This window comes from Hyperolius riggenbachi, chromosome 11 (assembly GCF_040937935.1).
Source record: "Hyperolius riggenbachi isolate aHypRig1 chromosome 11, aHypRig1.pri, whole genome shotgun sequence".
NCBI classification, from domain to species: domain Eukaryota; kingdom Metazoa; phylum Chordata; class Amphibia; order Anura; family Hyperoliidae; genus Hyperolius; species Hyperolius riggenbachi.
Genome location: NC_090656.1, coordinates 127,753,782 through 127,775,867, shown reverse-complemented (window position 1 = coordinate 127,775,867; position 22,086 = coordinate 127,753,782). Strand labels below are relative to the sequence as shown.

Here is a 22,086-nt window from a genome sequence, read left to right as displayed (position 1 = left end):
TATACAAGCTTTTCAAGCATGGATCTGAACAAAAGACAGATACGGTGGCATAATGAATAGCACTTTCACCTTGCTAGATATCACCTTCATGGAGGTTGTGTTTTCCCGTGTTTGCATGCTTTTACTCACTCCAGCTTCATTCTACATCTCAAAAATATATAGATAACTCTATTGCTTCTCCCCAATATTGGCCTTATTCTATGACAGGGGCATAATGCTATGACTATGGTAGGGATTCGATTGTGCGCTCCTTTAAGGGACACGATTGTATTTATTCTGTGTAGTGCTATGGAAGATGTCAGTGCTGTATAAATACAGAATATGAAGCAAATTCTGACAAGGGTACTGTGTTGCTCCACAGGAAGTTACTGTATATTAGACTGAACTGAAACTTTGCATTGAGACCTAATATAAAACACAAATGACCAGCCTAAGTGAGAAATTAAACATCAAGCTAATAAAGAAGTACACAAACAATTTTAATCTATTATTTGTTTTAAATGTGTACACAAATCCCTGGTAACTGACAATATAGGCCCTGTATAAGGTGCAGAAAAGGAATAAAGCGGATCAGAGATGAAAAACTAAATATAACAAGTAACTTGTCTACATATCTTATCTAAAGTTTAGATAGTTTACACAGCAAATCTAGCTGTAAACAGCTTCAATAGTGTATGATTATTTATTCCTGTGATACAATGAGGGCAGCCATGTACTGTTTGTTACAGGCTGAGGGCTGGAGATGCTATCAGCTTCCCTGTATGTGTAATGTGACAAATTCAGTCCCCTCTCCTCCTCCCTCCTCCTCTGCCTCTGAAATCTCTGGCTAGTAACCTCCTCCTCCTCCTGCCCTCAGACTGAGCGCCCATAAGCCCTTGCTACAGTGCCAAGGCACTCTAAAAAGCTGTGGGCGAGGCTTGTTTAGTTTATAGGGAATTAGAGTATTAAAACAAAACAAAAAAAGTGTTTGGCTTGAGGAATGCCCTATAAACTATATGAAAGGAACACAATTATGCAATGAGTAAAAGTTTATCTCAGATCCACTTTAAGTTGAAATGGGTCCCTAGGCAAGATAGCAGTGTTTGCCCACTGCTGATGGTCACCTGGCTTTTTAGTAAGATTTGGTGGGGTCTGGCATCCACTAGACCACTAGACCTTCTCCAGACCCTAAACAAATGCCTAGGTTTGCCTCTTGGATGATCTGACTTTAAACAGATTAGCAGCCACCCCCTGACCAACAGCATCTCAACCAAGATCCCCTCCCCCCCATTGAAATTTAGGTAGCCAGATGTGCCCCCATTACAGAATAGGTAACCAGATGTCCCTCCCACCTTGCAGTATAGATGGCCAGATGCTCCCCCCCCCCCCACTGATGATGCTTCACTCCTTCCCCTCCCCTTTAAGTTTAGGTTGCCAGATGCTTCGCACTCCCCCTTGAAGTTTAGGTGGCCAGATGCTTACCACCTCCCTTCCCTTTCAGGTTTAGGTGGCCAGATGTCCCCCCCCCCCCATAGAATAGGAAGCCAAATGCTTCTACCCTCCCTCCCTTGTAGTTTAGGTTGCCGCATGTTGCCCCCCAGGTATAAGTGGCCAGATATTCCCTCCTCTCTCCCCCACACAGCGGTGCTGCCAGTCACTCACCTGGTAAAGTACTCAATAGCCACAAATGCTGTGTCCCCATTTCAAAAGGCTTAAGTGGGATAATGTATACACCAGTTCTGAAGAGATCCTTGGTAAGCCTTTCATGTTTGACCAAACATGTTTCCAGGTCCTTCCTGACCTTCTCAGGGGGCAATCAGGAGTACATTGCAAAATGGGTGGAAATCTGAGCACCGGAAATAGCTGCTTGTAGAATATCGGTAAACTTGCAGATATTGTACTATTGGGCAGTGGTAATTCTAATAGTAAAATATGAGTGCATTTTACATATATCTAACTATTGCTAAACCTAACTGTATTCTCATACGAGCCCTCCCTGCACTGATACCTAACAGAGTACGGACACCAAGAGCCAAATATAGTGTAGTATATACTGGTAGTTGAAATGAAGTATGATAGAGTAATAAGCTATACTCACAAAGTAGGGTTACCTCAAAGGCAACCAATGTATAGGCAGGTGGGGAGATTAGACCTGACCCCACTCAGGATTAAGAAGTCGCTCTCAGTAGATGAGGAAAAAAGGGTGTAACACCTCACCACCAGGGGTAGACTTAATATAGCATAGTATGGATACAGAGGCGCCAAAAGGATAAAAGTATCTAAAAAGTTGAAAACATGGAGGAGGCAGTGGTGGACTTACCTCCTCCAAGCAGACACAAAAATTACCAATGTGTTTGTCAAATACAAGTAGTTTATTTACATACTCCGGGGGACAATACTCTGGCATTGTCCCCGGAGCATGTAAATAAACTTGTATTTAACAAACACATAGGCAGTTTTTGTGTCTGAGGAGGTAAGTCCACCACTGCCTCCTCATGTTTTAAATTTTTTAGATACTTTTATCTTTTTGGCACCTCTGTATCCATACTACGCTGTACTGATACCTAGCCATAACTACACCCTTCGATGCTTCTGCTGTTCTGAATGTCAGCAATGGGATATAACCACTGGCCCATATTGCTTACGCTCATAGACTGTGTTTCAGTGGAGAATTACCTAGTACATACATAGTTGTGCTCGTAAGTTTACATACTCTTGCAGAATGATAAAACATTAGACCAGATGTAGGGCACACAAGGGGACAAGGTGTGCCAGGACCCGCAGACCCTGCACTTCAGACTGCCAATTAATTTTCACATTTCAGCCAGAAGAGCCAAGAGAATTGATCAGGATTTTAAGAAAAAAATACAAACAACTTCAACTGACATCCAGTGGTGTGCACGTTTCAAGATGCACAATAAAGAGCCACTTGATAGATCATTTTATTGCGATAAGTAGTGATAAAGTTATTGGGGAATGAATAGGAGGAGCGCTGACAGGTGAAAATTCCTCTCGTCCATAAGATGAAAATACCCGCGGGCTGAAATGGTTAAAGAGGAACTGTCGCGAAAATCTTAAAATTTTTAAAACCCATACAAATAAGTATATTTATTCCTGAGTAAAATGAGCCATAAGTTATTACTTTTCTCTTATGTTGCTGTCACTTACAGTAGATAGTAGAAATCTGACATTACCGACAGATTTTGGACTAGCCCATCTTCTCATGGGGGGGTTCTCAGGGTTTTCTTTATTTTTAAAAGCAGTAAGTGAATGACAGTTGCTCCATCTAACTGCCAAAATAGTGTGCAGCAAGCAGGGAGGCTGTCCAGCATCTTTGTATAAAGATTTTTCAGAGAATGTCTTTATAAATAATAAAGACCCTGCTGAGAATCTCCTATGGAGAGATGGACTAGCCCAAAATCTGTCGGTAATGTCAGATTTCTACCACCTACTGTAAGTGACAGCAACATAGGAGATAGGTAATTTATGGCTCATTTTACTCAGGAAGAAATGTACTTCTTATTTGTATGTTGTAATGAATAGCGGATATACCGCCGCGCGGGCAAGCGGCAGGGCGGCTATCTCCGTGTTCCAGCCGGCGGCCTCTGCCGCGCAGCAACATGTCACTGGTTTGCATGGTCCTTCTAGTGCACACAGATGGAGAGCTACGCGTGCGCGCGCCAGGCGACAGGACCTTTATGCTAGCAGAAGGGGAATCAGCTGATCATGCCGATCAGCTGATCCCAGCTAGGCTCCGGAGTGGCTGGGGCGGCGCTGTAGGTATATATAGGACTTGCCTGTTAGTTGCAAGTTGTCTGCCGTTGCGAATGCTTACGTGTGAGCACTCAGACCTCAGTCAGATCTTACAGTGTGTTAGAACCAGCCAGAGCTGGGAATTCACACTTAGTCAGATTCCGTTGATTGCCTCTATTGTATTATTGTATTGTGTATGTAATAGACTAGTTCCCAGGTGTTGAGACCAAGGACCCCACACCTAAGACTAGGAGATTGCTGTATTGCTACTGTCATCTACTAGATTAGTTCCCAGGTGTTGAGACCAAGGACCTCACACCTAAGACTAGGATTGAGAGATACTGTTACCTGTTATGATCTCTGGCTTTCCTGACAACTCTCCTGCTTACTGATTCGGTACCTTTGCCTATCTGTCTACCTGTTGCTGACTTTGCCTGTACCCAGATACCGAATCAGTCTTCTGTCTCTGTACCTTGCCTGCCCGTGTGTTGCCGACCTGGCCTGTCTGACCCTTCTGGCTGTCACTCATTCCTTGGGTGATCAGCCTTACTGTACTACTCGTGACACTAACTCTCTAGGTGTCCATTAGCTGCAAGGGTCACCTGCTCCTCAGGAAGACCATCTTGTAGTTCAGTCAGTGGTCTCTACCCCATAGGAGTCCACTGGCTGCAGTACAGTCTGATTCCCAATCCATCAGGGAATCCTTGGCTGCAGTACAGTCTGATTCCCAATCCATCAGGGAATCATTGGCTGCAGTACAGTCTGATTCCCAATCCATCATCGAATCATTGGCTGCAGTCCAGTCTGTATCTCCTCCTCTTAAGGAGGTCAGCTTCAGCCCAGTCAGTGGCCACCTGCCCCTCAGGAGTCCACTGGCTGCAGTGCAGTCCGATTCCCTGCTCTTCAGGGAATCTTTGGCTGCAGTAGTGTCTGTATTTCCCGCTCCTCGGGAGGTAACCTTTCCTTACTGTTGCACCAAACACTCTACCACACTAGGTGTCCTGTGTCAAGCTATACTAGTATTATTGATGATTCTGCAGATCACTACATAATCAGGTATAGCATCTGTATTATTGGTGATACTGCAGATCACCAATAATCCGAGAAATTTGTGTTGCTGACACCAATCGTTACATATGTGTTTTAAATTGAAAGATTTTCGCGCTAGTTCCCACGATATGTAACATTTTGAACAGGGACCATCTCAGCATTTTCTTATTGTGTTAGTTTGAGATGTTGAACTTCATTTGAATCCTATTCAAATCATAATAATGTGTTTTGTCAGATTATTCATGTTTAACTTGTTCCAGGGTATGTAAACTTAGGAGCACAAAGACTGTATGTGTGCTGAACTGCAAGAGCCCTGTGTGTTAAATTCATCCGGACTTCCATGTTCCTGAACCGGAGCTGAAAGCAAACAGCTACATCCACACAGGCCATTTTATTGCTAACCAATGTGTTGTTGGGTGATTTGTATTTATGATGCAGCAGCATTTGATTACTCACAAGACACGTTACTTATAGACAATAGTAATATATGATTTGCATGGTCCTGTTTGCTGGACAATTTCTACAGCTCCTTTGAAATGCTGCACATCCTTGAATGCGTTTTATGGTTCATGGGAGATTCATGACACGCTTGGTACAGCAAAGCTCCACACAGTACAAGCTTTGCCTTTCTTTTTGTGTCTATATCTTGGAAATGGCACAGTGAATAGAAAAGTACAGTGAAGGAAGCAACGCAGATGTCTTTGCTCACAAATTTTGTCTTCAACTTTATTATGTATAATGGTAAGTTTAATAAAGAATAAGAGACTATGCATCCATATGCTCATATTCAGTAAATGTATATTTAGGCTCTTACTTACCTAATATTGGTTTAAAATTGTTTAATGTGGAATTTCTTGTCTTTTGAGACCATTAAATGGATGCTCAAGTGACATGGCACATGATGAGATAGACATGTGTATGTACAGTGCCATGCATACTAATAAATATGGTGTGTTGCTTATCTTCTTTTTATGCCTGAGAGAGTTAATATTCTGCTATGCACCTGACCGTTTTTCTCCAGCTAGGATCCACTTGGACTATAGCGCCCCTTCATAAGGCATTATAGCCAAAAAAAACTATCCTGACAGAGAACTGGGCTTCTGAGAGCAGGGGATAGATAAAAAAAAGGTTAATAGTTCATATATTTTAGCACTCCGAGACAGACTGTTTGATTGAGCTGAGACAAAAAGAATATATCTACTGTTTTAAATGTTGAAATCTAACATAAAACGTTGTGATTTCCTAGGCTAGGTTCACAGTGTTTAGTTGCATAATGCATGCGTTATGAATGTGTGTGAACTGCAATTGAGACTTGACATAGACTGTAATACAAATCCTGCATGCAGCAAGAATAATATGATGCTTTACAATACAGTATTGTGAACAGGCCCACAGAATTGTATGGGCAGTGAGTTGACATACAGAATTATTTGGCAATGACAGGAAGGAGATGGAGGCTGCGGGGGATCGTGGAAGGTGAGTTGTAACTACGCTATGCCCGCGCCCACCCTCTTGCCGCTCAATCCAGCGCCCGGGCCCGGACAATTGCGCGGTTCACACACCAGTAGAAATGGGCCTGCCACACAATAAAATAAAAACCTCATTTTAGGGAGACTTCAGAGTCTCTTTAAATAAACTGATGAGATAAACTTTAGTTTACTCTGTCCTCCTGCTACTAAAAATGACTTTTTTAGATATCTCATGGTTTTATTTTTTATATAAACATTTATAAAGTAGAATTCATGTTTTACTGTCTCTGCTCAGTTGCAGTGTCTAAAGCATCCCAGAGAGAAAATACAATAACTATTGACCTTTTTATCTATCACTTGCAGTCAGAAGCTCAGTTATCTGCTTAGGGAAAGTGTTTTATAGCTGTAATTTGTTACAGATGAGATTTCCAAAATTGTAAGATACCAGGCAGCCTCCTTACTCAGTTGCACAATATTTTGGCAGTTAGACTTGGTAACTGCAGTTTAGGGAATGCTTTTGAAAACAAAGAAATCCCTGAGGCCGGTTTCAAACCATAAACCGGCATGTGCGGTGCCTGAAGCACCTCATAACACCGTCAAATACAGGCCTTCAGGGAACACCTCGCGCATGTGGGCCTCAACGTCGCGTCGGTAATTTTTTTAAAATCCACACGTCACCATAGACTAACATGACTTCCGGGCCGACACAGATTGCTGCAACTCGACGCAGAAGCCGCCCGGTAATGTAGTTCTTGACCTGCATTGGGATGCATTAAAAATGTCACGTCCATGAGGCCGTAACGTCGCAGTATGAAAGTCTTCATAGACTTACCTTGCGTAGCGGTGGGATGTGGTAAAAATACTGCAGTGTCTTGGTGTGAAAGGGCCCTTAGAATCCCCATGAGGAGAAGGACTAGTCCAAAACCTGTCGGTTCTGTCACATTTTAACTGCTTACTTTTTTCGCTGTAGTGGTCCCTTGACAAACTATTCCCCTATCTGCTTACACCTGTCTGACATTGCAACTGTCCTAGGCAGGTTTGGGGTGCCATATACATTATCTGTAGAGGAGGTCATTGTGAAGGTGGCCACACACGATACAATAAAATGATCCGATATTACAGCACTTCGATAAATCTGATCGGATCTCCCCAAAAAATCGAAAGCTTTTTTTTTTCATTCGACTGAAAAATCCGATCGGATTTCCCGTTTTCTTAGATTTTTATCAATCTGGAATGCTGGAAATTTTTATTCAATTTTTCTAAAGATTGTATTGTGTGGTGTTAGTTTTTCTATTTAGTAATATACACACCCTAGCAATTTTCTCTGAGTTTCCAATCATTTTTATCATGATTGGGGAAAAATTGAACATAGGTGTGTGGTACATTGGTCGTATTTTTGAAATGTTAAGCCCCGTCTACACGGGGAGAGGTTGTAGCGATCCGGCGGCTCGATTAGCCGCCGGATCGCCTCTTCCGCGTGCCCGCCGTGTCCCCGCTCGCCGCGGGTGCGCCGCATTCGACTCCCCGCTCGTCCCCGCCGGCGCCGCTTATCTCCCGCACGATTCCCTGCCATTGTCCCCTCGCGGGGATCGAGCAGGGAATCGGCGGTGCGGAGATCCGTCCTGTCGGATCTTATCAATCGAGCCGCATCAGCGGCTTGATTAATAAGGAGCATCGCGGCCGCATCTACGCGTGTAGATGCGGCTTTACAATCAGTCAGAAAAATTGATTGCAATTCTTAAATTGAACAGATAATTAAAAAAATTGTATGGTGTGTGGCCACCTTTACACTCAAGCTAGGGCCCAAAGCTGCTTGGCTACACCACTGCTCAGGAACAAATGGCAGAAACACTGGCAAAGAATGGTGTCACGTGGCAGCTTCAGAGGGGTTCACAAGGTATTTCCTGTCTCGCTTAGATTCATAGTAGGGGACACTTATTATAAAGACGTTTACTGAAAAACAACTAGGTTATTGTCAGAATCTGCTCTGCTGGCCTTAATTCCCTGGACAGTTTTGTTTCCTATGCAGCTTGCATAGTTCAGTCCAGGAAAAAGAGGCCTTTCTGTCAGTTTTCAAGGCTGACTGATTTGCATCCACTTATCTTGCAAATCTGCTTGTCTGCTTCCTTTGAAGGTTTCTAGTATAAATGTCACTTCCTCCCAGAATTCCTCGCTCGACATAGTTCCTGATTAAGGAAACTAACCTTAGAGCCTCAGCATCTTTGTTGCTATATTCTAGTGTAGTTATTTCTTGGGGAGTGCTCCTTGCACTCCTGTTAGTGCAGTCAGGTTTGTGTTTAATTTGTACTGCCTATTCTGTCTTGTCTGTTGCGATCGCCAGCGGTGGCTGAAAGTGAATCGTTCTGTCCTGGTGCTAGATCGCATTCGCCCTAGCGTTAGTGGCCGTGGATCTCCCTTGTCTGAATCTTGGAGTATAACCTTAGCTGCGGTTGCTACTGGTTACTCCTTCTGTCTGTCTTGTCTGGAACGAACACTTGCTGTTGTCTGGTGTAAGGTAACCGATTAGCAAGCGTTCCCCTCTTGTCTGTACCTTGAAGTTTAACCTTAGCTGCGGTTGCTACTGGTAACTCCTTCTGTCTGTCTTGTCTGGAACGAACGCTTGCTGTTGTCTGGTGTGAGGCAACCGATTAGCAAGTGTTCGCGTTATCTGTTTGTTTTCATTCTCTGTGTTCATTTGTTAGTCAGGGTTGGTACGTTTTGCCACTGTTGCGCTTAACGTGCTGTGGCCGTGCCGTTAACGAGCTTGTCTCTGTTGCGCATATCGTGCGGGGACCGCGTTTAGCTAGTTAGTTTGTTATTTTCCTTAGCGTTCAGATTGTGGTTATTTGCTGTGTCTTCCTTACTCAGTTCACGCTCTCTTTGCTCAGTCTTGTGTTGCTGATAGCAATCGCCTCTCTTGCGATTAGCTTTCTTACTCTGGTCTGTTCTGATGTGATATGTCTACCGTCGCTGGGTTGCGACTAGATTGGTAGACATTCTCATAGTCTGTCTCTATTCTTGCTTTTTTCTGAGTTGCCACTTTGTTGCCCAGTCTTGCTTAATCGTACAATTTCAATCTGGCATCTGTGGCTGTACAGAGGACGTATCCCTCAGTACTCCACAGCTCCATCTGCTGGTTGGAATTCTCCTCTACAAATCTATACTGGGTACTTTGCTTCTTTGACTGTGGTGATTTCCTTCTGCTTCAGCGCAGATCGTTAGTTATCTTATACATTTAACATGCTGGTAAAACAAACTTCTTATTTTACTTTTTCTTCTTGTATAGGTATCAAATCTTTAGTTACTCGTGGTACCTACATATGTAAATCACAGTTACCGTACTTGTTATGTATATATCAACCTGGGCAAGAATGATGAAGGCGGATAATGCCACTTTGTCCCAGTATAACATTACATTGTACAGTCCTTGCTATAACATGTAACTAAATGTAGTAAAATGTTATTTAAAAAAAAAAATTATGCAACTCACTCATTTATAAAAGAAATCTGTTAAATGATACTATGGAGCCCGGATTTACAATACATTAAATAGATGGCGGTTTTCCTTACAAATCCTACAAATATTTACAGTAATGGTGTCTCCATGAGTTACAAACAACATAGATTCTAGCAGAGCAAACAGTGCAGTGTAATAGGACGCTACTTTCTATAGTTTCATTGCCATTTCAGAAAATGTACTGCTGATCCGTGCCCTGCCCTCTGTTTTGCATAAGGAGAGTCTGGAGTTATGTCCTTCTGGGGATTTCAATTGTCACTGTGTGATCACTGAGTCTGTGCTGTAAACAGGACATTTCCTGCACTCTGCTGCTGAACTTTTCCACCAGCGATACCAGGAGGTTTTACCATGTAATTTCCTTCCTTCAGAACTCCCATCACCCTATCTGCAGCATTACAAGGTGACCTCTTCATGTATCTGCCACTAACTGTGCTTGTTTGTGTCCTATGCAGGCAAGTTACTGGGGGTTACTATGACTAATTCTGAGGAGGAAGAAGAGGAAAGGCCAGCCATGGAGGAAACGTTTGAATCTGGATGGTCGGATGAGGATCAGGACGATGCTGAGGAAATGGTGTTTTATGCTACGATGGAGCAGCTGGGAGCTGCTCGGATATTTCAAGAGTAAGTCTTTGTGGCTATTAATTACGAGGATGAGGAATTAGAGCCAGAGGGTAACTGCAGAGGTTGTGTTGTGTGCAGTCCCGCCTGACACCGACATGATGACGCTACTGTCACCTGAGCGATACCTTGTAATTAGGTGACAGTCTGATGGCTGTCCAGTCATCCTCTGTGCTTGCTACTCATTCTGTATCTCTGTAGCAGGGGCGTAGCAATAGGGGTTGCAGAGGTTGCGACCGCATCGGGGCCCTTGGGACAAAAGGGTCCCAAAGGGCCTTCCTTTAGCTCTCTGTTGGTCCTGTGCTCATAATAATCGTTTCTATAGATACTTTGAATTGTGGTAATCATTAACAAACTGTTCCCCACCCCCTTCTTGCTGCTCTGACACTGTAGTTGCCATTGGCAGGTTTTGGTGCGCTGTATCAATCATTATGTATAGAGTGCTTGGGGGGCCCCAATGTAAAAGTTGCATCGGGGCCCACAGCTCCTTAGCTACGCCACTGCTCTGCAGGAATCATTGTGCAAACTGGAGATAATAGTCTGATCACTCTTTTCATTACAGGCGGTACACGCTGAAAATCGCAATCGTGTCATACCTTAATTTTCTCTATTTCCAATATGCATCAATATGCATGTCCCAGTATGATTGTGATGCAGTGGTGGGTTTTTACAGCGTTATTACAGCGCGATTGCAATTTCTGACTTGGGAAAAAGGAAGAATTGTAAAATGGGAGACCGCAAAGCACCACATTTGCTATGCGATTTTCTTGCACTTAGTCTTTTATCGCAACTCAGTCTTTTTTTTTTTTTTTTTCACTCAGGGCCCTTTCACATCGGCTGCATTCCGTTTTGTTTTTGAAAAGGTTTGCGATCTTCCAAACTTACAATTGAAATCGTGGAAATTGTTTCCGAGTTTCTAAAAAGGCAATCTCACTTCTGCTGCATTTTCCCTGCATTGCGATTGAGGCCTACATAGTGAAAATCGCATAACTCGTTTCCATTTCCGATTGCATTTTGTGATTTTTGGTGTGAAAGAGCTCTTAGGGCCCACTTCCACTAGGAGCGGTGCGATGCGGCTACATAGCCGCATCGCACCACAGGTGTCCTAAAACACATGCACAGCAATGGAAGTTTCCACTGCGTGCATGTTGTGCGGTGCGATCCGTGAATCTGCAGCATGCTGCAGATTATCGCACGGCCGCATCCGCCCGCAGCCGTGTCCCATCTCCTCCATGGACTTCCACATTGGGAGATGCGGAAGTGATGCGGCCTGCGGCGGAAGTGATGCAATGCGGCTAGCTAGCCCCATTCGCATCATTTAGTAGTGGAAACGTGCCCTTAGTCTTTTAACGCAATCGCAAGAAAAATGCTGCATTACGTTGGGACAACACTGAAGACATGACAGTTTGATACAACATCAAGTAGTCGGTGTAGTCTGTGTACAGCTTGTATAACAGTGTAAATTTGACAGAGCCCAAAGTGTCAATTTGTGTGGCCACCATTATTTTCTAGCACTGCCTTGGCTCTCTTGGGCACAGAGTTCACTAGAGCTTCACAGGTTGCCATTGGAATCCTCTTCCACTCCTCCATGATGAAGCTGGGGGATGATAGTGACCTTGTGCTCCTCTACCTGCTGTTTGAAGATGCCCCACATATGCTCAATAGGTCTGGAAATATTCCCAGCTTCCAAAGGGACGGAATCATGCCCTGCTTCAATATGTCAAAGTACATGTTGTACTAGTTTTGTTAATATTTTGTTATATCCTTGTTTTGGACAACTCTAAAGTAAAGATATGACACTTTTATCCAATGTAATGTAGCCAGTGCACGGCTTCTATAACAATGTACATTTGCTGTTCCATCAAAAAAAGTAACACACACATTAATGCCTAAACTGCTGTCAACCGCATCGCCTGTAGCACTGTACAGAGTACACAACAGACAATACTGTCTTATTTCTATTGTTTGCACTGCAAAAATGACTCCTCACTAGTCTGCATGCCAATTTTAGTATTTGCTGAAGAATTGAAAATGTCCGCAGAGGGATACGCATTGTAAAGGCAAACATGGAGGAGGCACTTATAAGGCAAAGGGGATTACAGGGATTAGCATGCGGAATACAGTTTATACTATACAAAACTGGGCTTGACATGCCAATATCATAGCAGATAAAACTAACCAGAGTCCCATTTTAAGCACAGTAAAGAATAAGTACAATAACATTTTAATCTATACACAGCTTAAAATTGTCCACACGCGGCTGCAAATAAGGTGACTGATTTAATTTGTCTTTGTAGGTAAAGGTACCCATTATCATTACTTAACATGAACACGAGCTGGGGCTCTGGTTCAGAAACACATACTTACCTAAGGAGAGGGAAGCCTCTGGATTCTGAGGCTTTCCTCCCTGTTCTCTGGTTCCTAGTTGCTGCTCGCAGACCCTCCAGCTGATCAGGGCTCCTCTTCTAGCATGACCACAGCTATGCTGTAGCCACGTGAGCACAGCCACACCTGCATAGTAGCAAGGAGCCAATTGTGCATCGCCACACCTGCGTAGTAGCAAGGAGCCAATTGTGCATCGCCACACCTGTGTAATAGCGAGGAGCCACTAGTGCACCGCCACACCTGCATAGTAGCAAGGAGCCAACCGTGTACCACTTCACCTGCGTAGTAGCGAGGAGCCAATTGTGCATCGCCACACCTGCATAGTAGCGAGGAGCCACTTGTGCACTGCCACAACTGCATAGTAGCAAGGAGCCAATTGTGCATCGCCACACCTGCGTAGTAGCGAGGAGCCACTAGTGCACCGCCACACCTGCATAGCAGCAAGGAGCCAATCGTGCACTACTTCACTTGCGTATTAGCGAGGAGCCACTCATGCACCGCCACACCTGTGTAGTAGCGAGGAGCCACTAGTGCACCACCACACCTGCGTAGTAGCAAGGAGCCACTTGTGAATGGTCACACCTGTGTAGTAGCAAGAAACCAATCATGCACGGCCACACCTTTGTAGTATCAAGCAGTGACTCGTGCATGGCCACACCTGCATAGTAGCAAGGAGCCATGCATGCACTGCTGTAAGGAGCCACTTGTGCATTGCAACACCTACTTTGTAGCAAGGAGCCACTCGTGCACCGCCACACCTGCATAGTAGCAAGGAGCCACTTGTGCACCATGACACCTGTGTAGTAGCAGGGAGCCACTCATGCACTGCCACACCTGCGCAGTAGCGAGGAGCCACTTGTGCACCGCCACACCTGCATAGTATCAAGGACCCAATTGTGCACCACTTCACCTGCGTAGTAGCGAGGAGCCACTCATGCACCGCCACACCTGCGTAGTAGCGAGGAGCCATTAGTGCACCATCACACCTGCTTAGTAGCAAGGAGCCACTTGTGCACGGTCACACCTTTGTAGTATCAAGCAGCGACTCGTGCATGGCCACCAGGGTTGCTCTCCAGAGATCGCGAATTCGAATTTACCCGTAGGTAGATTTTCATGATTGCCGAACTCAAATTCGAATTCGAAGAGCGATACTGCTCCCGAATTCGAAGTCGAATGTACCCGAATAGTCACTCTCAAATTCGGCCGTGATCACGGGTGTTAACCCGTGATCACGAATTCGGCTTCGGTTTCCAGGGGATGACGTCATTGGGCCAATCAGAAGGCCCTCAGCCGAGGCACTAGCAACCAATCAGAGGAGGGGAGCCTGGCCCTCCCCTCCTCTATATAAGGCGGCGACCATGTTGTGGATCCCGTCCTTGCTTGTGACTGTGCGGTACTGAGAGCATCTCCAGTGCTGCTGCGTGTCTAGCAAGTGCTTTTCAACTGTGAAAACAGAGCGTTTTACATCCTTCACACATTCTACACACCTATATTGATGTATAGTTAGATAGTGATTTGATTGTTCTAGTTCAGTCAGTGTATATACTGTATACTGTGCTAGGCTAGTGTTAGTTCTGAGTGCAGGCTAGGCCTGCTAGCCTAGGTAGCCTTAGCCTACTACTAGCTTAGGTAGGTTAGGGATTATAGTTAGTTGTGTACTAGTACTAGTTTACTTAATTTGTACTGTTGTTAGTCTGTGAGTTTATTACCTTCAGTACTGTTAGTTATTGTACAGGCCAGCATCTGTTGTGATCTGTGACTGTCATCTGCCTGACCCTATTGATTGTGTCCGTGTTTTATTTGTCACTGTCTGCCACACGAATTAGTTATCGACTACTGTAGACTACACTACTAGTACCACTAGTATTTAAAAAAAAAAAAAAAACTTTCATTATTTTTTGTCATTCACCCACCAACCCAGACTCTTTATTAAAGTTTATAGCCTTTCCCGTGTGTGTGTGTGTGTGTGTTATAATTTTTTATTTTTTTTTTATTTTTTTTTTGTTTGTTTTTGTTTTTCTTGTTGTATTTGTACATTGACTGGTAGAGGTAGAGGCACCACCAGGAGAGGCAGCGCCATTGCTGCAGCCACTGCCAGCACCAGCAGGTCTGTGACTGGTCCGCCGCAGAGTTGTGGAGGAGGGAGCAGAGGCGCAGCATCTTTGCCATGGGTCGTCGTCCCCGGCCCATTGCGGAGAGTCAGGCACAGGCTGTGGTGGAAATGATGGCGGAGCAGCAAGCCACCGTTTCCAGCCAGACCTCCAGCGCCAGCGAGACCAGTGCCAGCACTCCAGTCCACAGCAGCAGCCGCCTTCCACCGCTGCTTGAGGTCACGTCAATCCCAGCGACCAGCCTGCCCTCACTGACCTCGCTATTCACCCCAGGGACCGCGAGTGTTTTGAGGGATGTTGTGGAACAGTTTGGAGGAGTTGGTTGAGGGCTCAGAGGAAATGTTTGGGGATGATGATGAGGCACTGGATCGTCCCTATGTGCCACCACCAGCACAGTTGGTTGAAGGCAGCTCGTCATCGGAGGAGGAGGCGTCTCTGGCACAGAGGCGCGGCAGCAGCATGGCGGCCAGCACAGGGCGTGGAAGGCAGGAGCCACAGCCTACTGCTTCAGCCGCTACCACCACCACCCGCACCAAAGCTCCTCCAAAAAAAAACAGCCCTCCAAAGGCAAAAAAGCTCCTCAGCCCTCAAGCGTGAAGGACAAGTTGGGACAGGTTGAGCAGTCCACCGCTACATTGTTGAGGCCACTGTCGCCGGCACCACCAAACTCCAGCTCATCTCCAACTCACAGTGGGGGCAGATGCAGCAGGTCTGCTTGGTGTTGGCTCCCTTCCTGCGGGGAACCAACCTGGTGAGCGAGGAACGGGCATCCTTCTGCCAGTGGGTGCCCTTTGTTTGTCTGCTGAACAGGGCACTTTGTGATTTGATGGATGTGGGAGAGGAGGCCCTGATCCAGCTGGAACAGCAGCCGTCTGCGCAGTCCACTTCTGCGCAGGAATTTGAGTTGTTGGAGGAGGAGGAGTTGGAGATGCTGGAGGTTGCTGTTGAATGGGAACAGCGGAGCGCAGTAGCAGTGGTGAGAAGGTTGAAAAGAGAGAGGAGGAAGAGGCTCAGGGGCCAGAGGAGGAGGACAGCGAACTTGAGGCCACTGACCATGATGTCTCTGCTGGACGGACGGCCCTGTTCACCATGGCAGGGCACAGACCCCAGGGTTAAGCAGATGTGAGCTCGGGAGGACGCCTGCATCAGCATGATTTGGGACCCATGGCTGAGGGGGAAGATGGCTCAGTTCCTGCCTGCTGGAGTCCGTGAGCAGCGAACAAGGGAGTTCAAGGAAATCCTTGTTCGGTGATTGGAGGAAGCCTTCCCCCAGCCTTCCACCCCCTCTGTCCCTGTCCAGCCAGCACAGCAGCCGGTGCCAGCAGCATCAGGCGCCCAGGAGACCTGCTGTCCTTGACGAAGGCTCTCTACATGACGGTAGAGCAGCCGAGAGAGGAGGTGCATGCAGCAGCATCCTCCTCTCAGTCACAGCCAGCGCCTGACCCAGATGGTGGATGACTACATGGGGTCCTTCAGCAGGCTTGACACCGGCGAGGAGCCTGTGGACCACTTGGAGTACTGGGTTGAGCGCTTGCAGATGTGGAGTGAGCTGGCGCAGTACGCCCTGGAAGTTCTGTCTTGCCCCCCTTCCAGCGTGCTGTCAGAGAGGTGCTTTAGTGCGGCCGGTGGCGTGGTCACGGAGAAGCACTCTCGTCTGTCCACAGAGTCCATGGAAAGACTAAATTTTTGAACATCAACCAGGCCTGGATTGAAGGCACGTTCCAGGCACCTGTTGTTGGCAACAGGAGGACATGAGGTGCCTGGGAATTATTTTTTCAGAACATCAACCTTCAGTCCCCTGCAAATTTGGCCTGGTTTTTCTTTAGGTGCTGTGGTGCCACCGCTAGGTGCCATGGCCTAGGCTGCCTGCTGTCATGTATGTCTTTCTGCTGCTGCATTAAACCTCCTGTCTGTGTTCCCACCTCCACCACCAGGGTCCACTCCGTTATGTGCTGCTGCCACTAGCTATTTAACACACCCTCAAAATAGCTACTATTTCTGTTCTTGTGTAAAAAAAAAAAAAAAAAAAAAAAATCTGCAGTGTCTGGGTTGAAAACTGTGCTGTCCCAGTTGTGTATTGGACACAATGTGGGCTGCACGACTGCTGTCTGGAGCCTCCTGCTGTTGGTGTTTATTATTACAGCCGTGGTACCAATGCTAGGTACCATGGCCTGTTACATTGCCTGCTGCCACACGTCACTCCTCCTCCTCCTGCTGCTGTATCTAACCTCCTGCTGTCTGTGCTCCCACCTCCAGGGTCCACAGAATTATGCCCTGCTGCCATGCGCCATTAGCTATTACGCCACTACGATAGCTACATTTTTTTGTAAAAAAAAAAATAAAAAAAATTCTGAGGTGTCTGGGTTGAAAACTGTGCTGTCCCAGTTGTGTATTGGACACAATGTGGGCTGCACGACTGCTGTCTGGAGCCTCCTGCTGTTGGTGTTTATTATTACAGCCGTGGTACCAATGCTAGGTACCATGGCCTGTTACATTGCCTGCTGCCACACGTCACTCCTCCTCCTCCTGCTGCTGTATCTAACCTCCTGCTGTCTGTGCTCCCACCTCCAGGGTCCACAGAATTATGCCCTGCTGCCATGCGTCATTAGCTATTACGCCACTACGATAGCTACATTTTTTTTTTGTAAAAAAAAATAAAAAAAATTCTGAGGTGTCTGGGTTGAAAACTGTGCAGGAGGAGGAGGTTTTCCATCAAATTTTTTTTTTTATTACACCTATTTAATTGTGATTTCCCTTTAAAAAAAAATAGCCTTAAGGCCATCCGAATTCGTGATCACAATTATTACCCAAATTCAATTACCGATCACGACTCAAATTCGAGTCGAATTCTACTGGTCGTGATCACGGCCGAACCAGATTTTTACCCCGGACCCCAATTCGAATGTACTCAAATCGATTTTGGGTACATTCGAGCATCACTGATGGCCACACCTGCATAGTAGCAAGGAGCCATGCATTAGCATGCAAAAAGGTGAAGCGCTCAACAGTACTTCCACGTTATAGTTTAACTGAAAAGTTCTCCTCAAAATGACAGATATTGGATCCCAGCACTAATCTCATAATCCATACATACCACAGTATTAAATACACAGCATTAATAATAAAGGCATACAGTAGAAAAGTCCACCTGTGAAAGGAATAAGGCACTTTCATATATCAACCATTAGCTTCCACCGAGATGCACAATCTGATTGTGTTGTTATTCCCTACACTAAGTCCAAAAAAAAGAAAGTTCCACAGCACAAATAAGGTCCACAGTGTTTCTACTTGACTCTTAGTTCTACTTGTTACACCGATCAGTATAAATAGGCTGAAGTACTCTTACCAGCAGATATGGCTGATTGTATTACAGACCAGCAGACAGGGCATGCTTGTATTTGTAGTTCCTTGGACTCAAGACCCCTTCTTCCTAGGTAGTGCTCAGAAAAAAAAGGAACAACATAGCGTAATCCAGTTTTAACATGAGGACCAAACCACCACCAGTGCTCACAGCGTGCCTCCAATAGTGTAACCACCACAGTGACAGAATAGGAGATATGCACGCTCACCTATTGCACTGGCTGATCCTGTGTTGACCAGCTATAATCGCTTTCTCATCAGATGGTTCCTCAGAGTATAACCGGACCTTTAAAACTCAAGAGACAATGCTCCCATAGCATAATTCCATTTAATGTATAAAAAGTTGCAAAGTATTGCACTCACATGTGTTAAAAGATCAATGCACATATAAAATTTTAGGACGTCCTCACCACCGCCTCGTTCATTGAGCGTCTCCACACACCGCGCCTGAGGTCCCGCCCTACCGGTTTCGTCATATGACTCATCAGGGGCATGATTTTGGGTACATTCGAGCATCACTGATGGCCACACCTGCATAGTAGCAAGGAGCCATGCATGCACTGCTGCAAGGGAACACCTGCTGATGCAGGTGCAGGAGCGCACCCTAAGTGGTTGCAGCCCTAAAGCGTATTTAGTCCACCAGGAGAAAAGCGCTATACTGTATAAATGTTGTCTTGTCTTCAGCTGCTGGTGTTGTTACCACTATTCACCAGCAGGTGACTCTGCTATTGTTACAACTCATCTGCAGTTCACCACAGGAGAGAGTTTCTCAGTTTTAACATCTGTCCCTGATCAGCAGAGGTTCCCTTGTAGTCAGTCACCTGGATCTCCAATTTAAGGCTGTCACACCCTTTGTAATGTTGGCAGAACTTCAGTTAACTTGGCTTCTGTTGCTGGTTGACTTCCCTGTACTCTGCCCTGTGCTTGCTTATCCTGATCTGTTGGTGTATGACTAAAGGTGGCCATACACTGGTCGATTTGCCGTCAGATCGACCAACAGATAGATCCCTCTCTGATCGAATCTGATCAGAGAGGGATCGTATGGCTGCCTTTACTGCAAACAGATTGTGAATCGATTTCAGCATGAAATCTATTTACCATCTGTGGAGCTGCCGCATACGGCCACCGCCGCCCCCCCCTCTCCTCCTCCCCCCCCCCCCCCCCCCCCCGCATGCATTACCTGATCCGGCCGGCGCGAGTCCCCCGGTCTCCGCTGTCTTCTTCTCCGCTCTGGGCTCCAGGGCTGCAGCTTCACTGAACTTCCTGTCCGGGGAAGTTTAAACAGTAGAGGGCGCTCTACTGTTTAAACTTCCTGTCCGGACAGGAAGAAGTGAAGCCTGCCGAAGCCCAGCGGTGAAGGAGCAGCGGTGACAGCGGGGATACACGCCGGCCGGTTCAGGTAATGTATTGCTGCTAGCGTCAGTCGTCGGACATTCAAACGCCGCTATTGACGCACTCCCGACCTGCCGACGTTCGAGCAAAATCTTCCGCACGGACGGATCGACTAGAACGATCGATTTAGGACTGAAATCGTTTGTTCTGTCAGCGTTTGTGCAACGATTTCACAGCAGATTTGATCACAGTGATCGAATCTGCTGTATATGGCCGGGAAAATCGTTAGGTGTATGGGCCCCTTTAGGATTGTTTCCTGACCTTGCGTCTGTTATCTGATCCTGTACGGCAATTATCTGAGTATCTTGATATTGTTTTTTATATATAGTTAGCTAGTCTGTGGACTAATTGTTGTGTTTGTGGGAGGGGTTATAGTTTGCCCTCACTTACATTTATATAGCACATTTAATTAAAAGCACAATTTCATTCAAAATTGGGTTCAGGCTTTTGTATATGCTGCCAAAAGTGATAACCAGATACACTATCCGTGGGATCCGTATTACAAAGATACCTCTTCATTTGCCTATATGACTACACAGAATGCTGTTGGCCAGATTAGAGGCAAGGCCACAAAGGCCATGGCCTAGGGCGTCAGGAAGCAATGGACGGGAAGCGGGCTGACGCATGTAAACTGCAGTGGTCACAAAGACAGTCCGTGGCTGCCCTGCTTCCACATGGTACATTGTGGCGATGGCACCTCCACCCTCTTGACCCAGCATTCCCCATCCTATGATCCCCCATCCCAGTATGCAGAGTATCAGGTGCATTGGTAGCTGTGCTTCTCTTACCTCCTCCAGGCGATGGTGAATCCATCCTCTCACCGCTCCCTTCTTGCTCTAATACCCGGGAACTCCGCCTCCTCAGGACGAAATGCCGGGGACTAGAGCATGTAGTGAGCAATGAGCAGATGGAGAGCCTAAACCTAACGAACCTAACATACACCCTTCAAACAATGCCAAACCTTCAATTACCACCGGATCTGCCATTCATTCTAACCCGAAAACCACCCCTTAACTTTGCCCGAAGGTAATAGTAACCTACTCCCACCTTGCCAGCCACCCTGGATGCTAACTTTTCCCTGTCCACCCTCACACACTGAATAAGTGGGATGAAAACATGCATATATGATTGTGTGGGAACTTAAGTGAACAGGAGCTAAACATGCAGCACATACTTGTGGATGCCAAGTTTTTCTTGGCTATATCTACTCTGTTTTCCTCCTAATTGTCCTACGGCTGGTAGCACCCACATTATATCATTTCCACATATTTTATACAGTGTTCTGCTTATCTAACAGGCAAAACATCCTCTTATTTCTCCACCAGACACAGGGAGCTCCGGGAACTGTGGAACCGTTTGCGCAAGGATCGCCCAGAGCTGCTAGCAAACTTTGAGGATTTTGTCTTCCGTGTTTCCTCTCATATGCGGGACATGCACAGCGAAAAGGAGACCTTGGAACAAGCTTTAAAAAGGTGTGTTACCGGGACTTCCCCAAACCCAAATCCCCTTGATTTGTTCTCTGTAGTCTGTAAAGTTTGATGCCAAAAAAAACAAAAAAAAAAAAACATTGCTTGCATTGGCTTATGTAGTCTGTAAAGTTCAAGGCCAAAACTGCACTGCATGCTATATATATAATTTTTGTGTTGCTATTTGAGTATTATCTGCAATTTCTATACTGTCTGGTGAGTAGTAAAATGTAAGGGGGTGAGCAAGGTCTGTGGGAGCCAAGGTTTGGAAAAGCTAGGTGTCGGGGTCTCCTAGACCCACCTCTTGTGTCCTCACTATATCTTCAGATCGTAAGCTCGCAAGGACAGGGCTCTCTCACCCTTTTGTGTCTTGGAATTTGCTATACATTTTGATCACCCTGTTACATTTGTCACTGTAATTACCATGTCTAATTCTGTATTCTGTACCAATGTATATATACAGTATTATGTATTTATTTTTATGTACCCCGTGTTTCTTTCTGACTCTGTAAGGTGCCACAGAATATGTCAGTGCTTTATAAATCAATAATGATGAAAAAAGGATTTTCATAGGTCGGTTAGGCCTGGTTCACACTCATGGAAAAATCGATAGGGATTTTTCAGCACAAATGTTAGACTATTTTTCAGCGATTGGGCTTTGCCATTCTTGTTCAACAGAATGATAATCGCATTACAATCGCCGCCAAAATGCTGCATGTAGCGCGTTTGTGTTTTATGCAAATCACAAATGCTGCAGGGGCAATAAGGTCTTGACTGGTGCTTGCTAGTCTTTTCACTGACTGACACTTTCTATTGACTCCTATGACGGTCAATTCACCAGTGGGTGCAATCAAAAAGCCTGCAGCAGGATTTTTAAAAGACCGCAATTGCAAAAAAAATTGTAACGTTTAAAATACATGCTCCTGTAGCTTGCAGTAAAAATCAGACTGATCTGACAGGTTTTGACTAATCCATCTCCTCATGGT

The 22,086-nt window shown here is 45.7% G+C and overlaps 1 protein-coding gene across 2 annotated transcripts in view; it reads left to right on the top strand.

The window, feature by feature from the left end:
* Positions 1-22,086, top strand: part of CRACR2B (calcium release activated channel regulator 2B) — a 181,675-nt gene that overhangs the window by 111,093 nt on the left and 48,496 nt on the right. For both annotated transcript variants that reach the window (XM_068259635.1, XM_068259634.1), the window contains exons 4-5: positions 10,221-10,389; positions 20,960-21,106. In XM_068259635.1, coding sequence (XP_068115736.1) covers positions 10,221-10,389; positions 20,960-21,106 — 316 coding nt within the window. The remainder of the gene's footprint in view (positions 1-10,220; positions 10,390-20,959; positions 21,107-22,086) is intronic.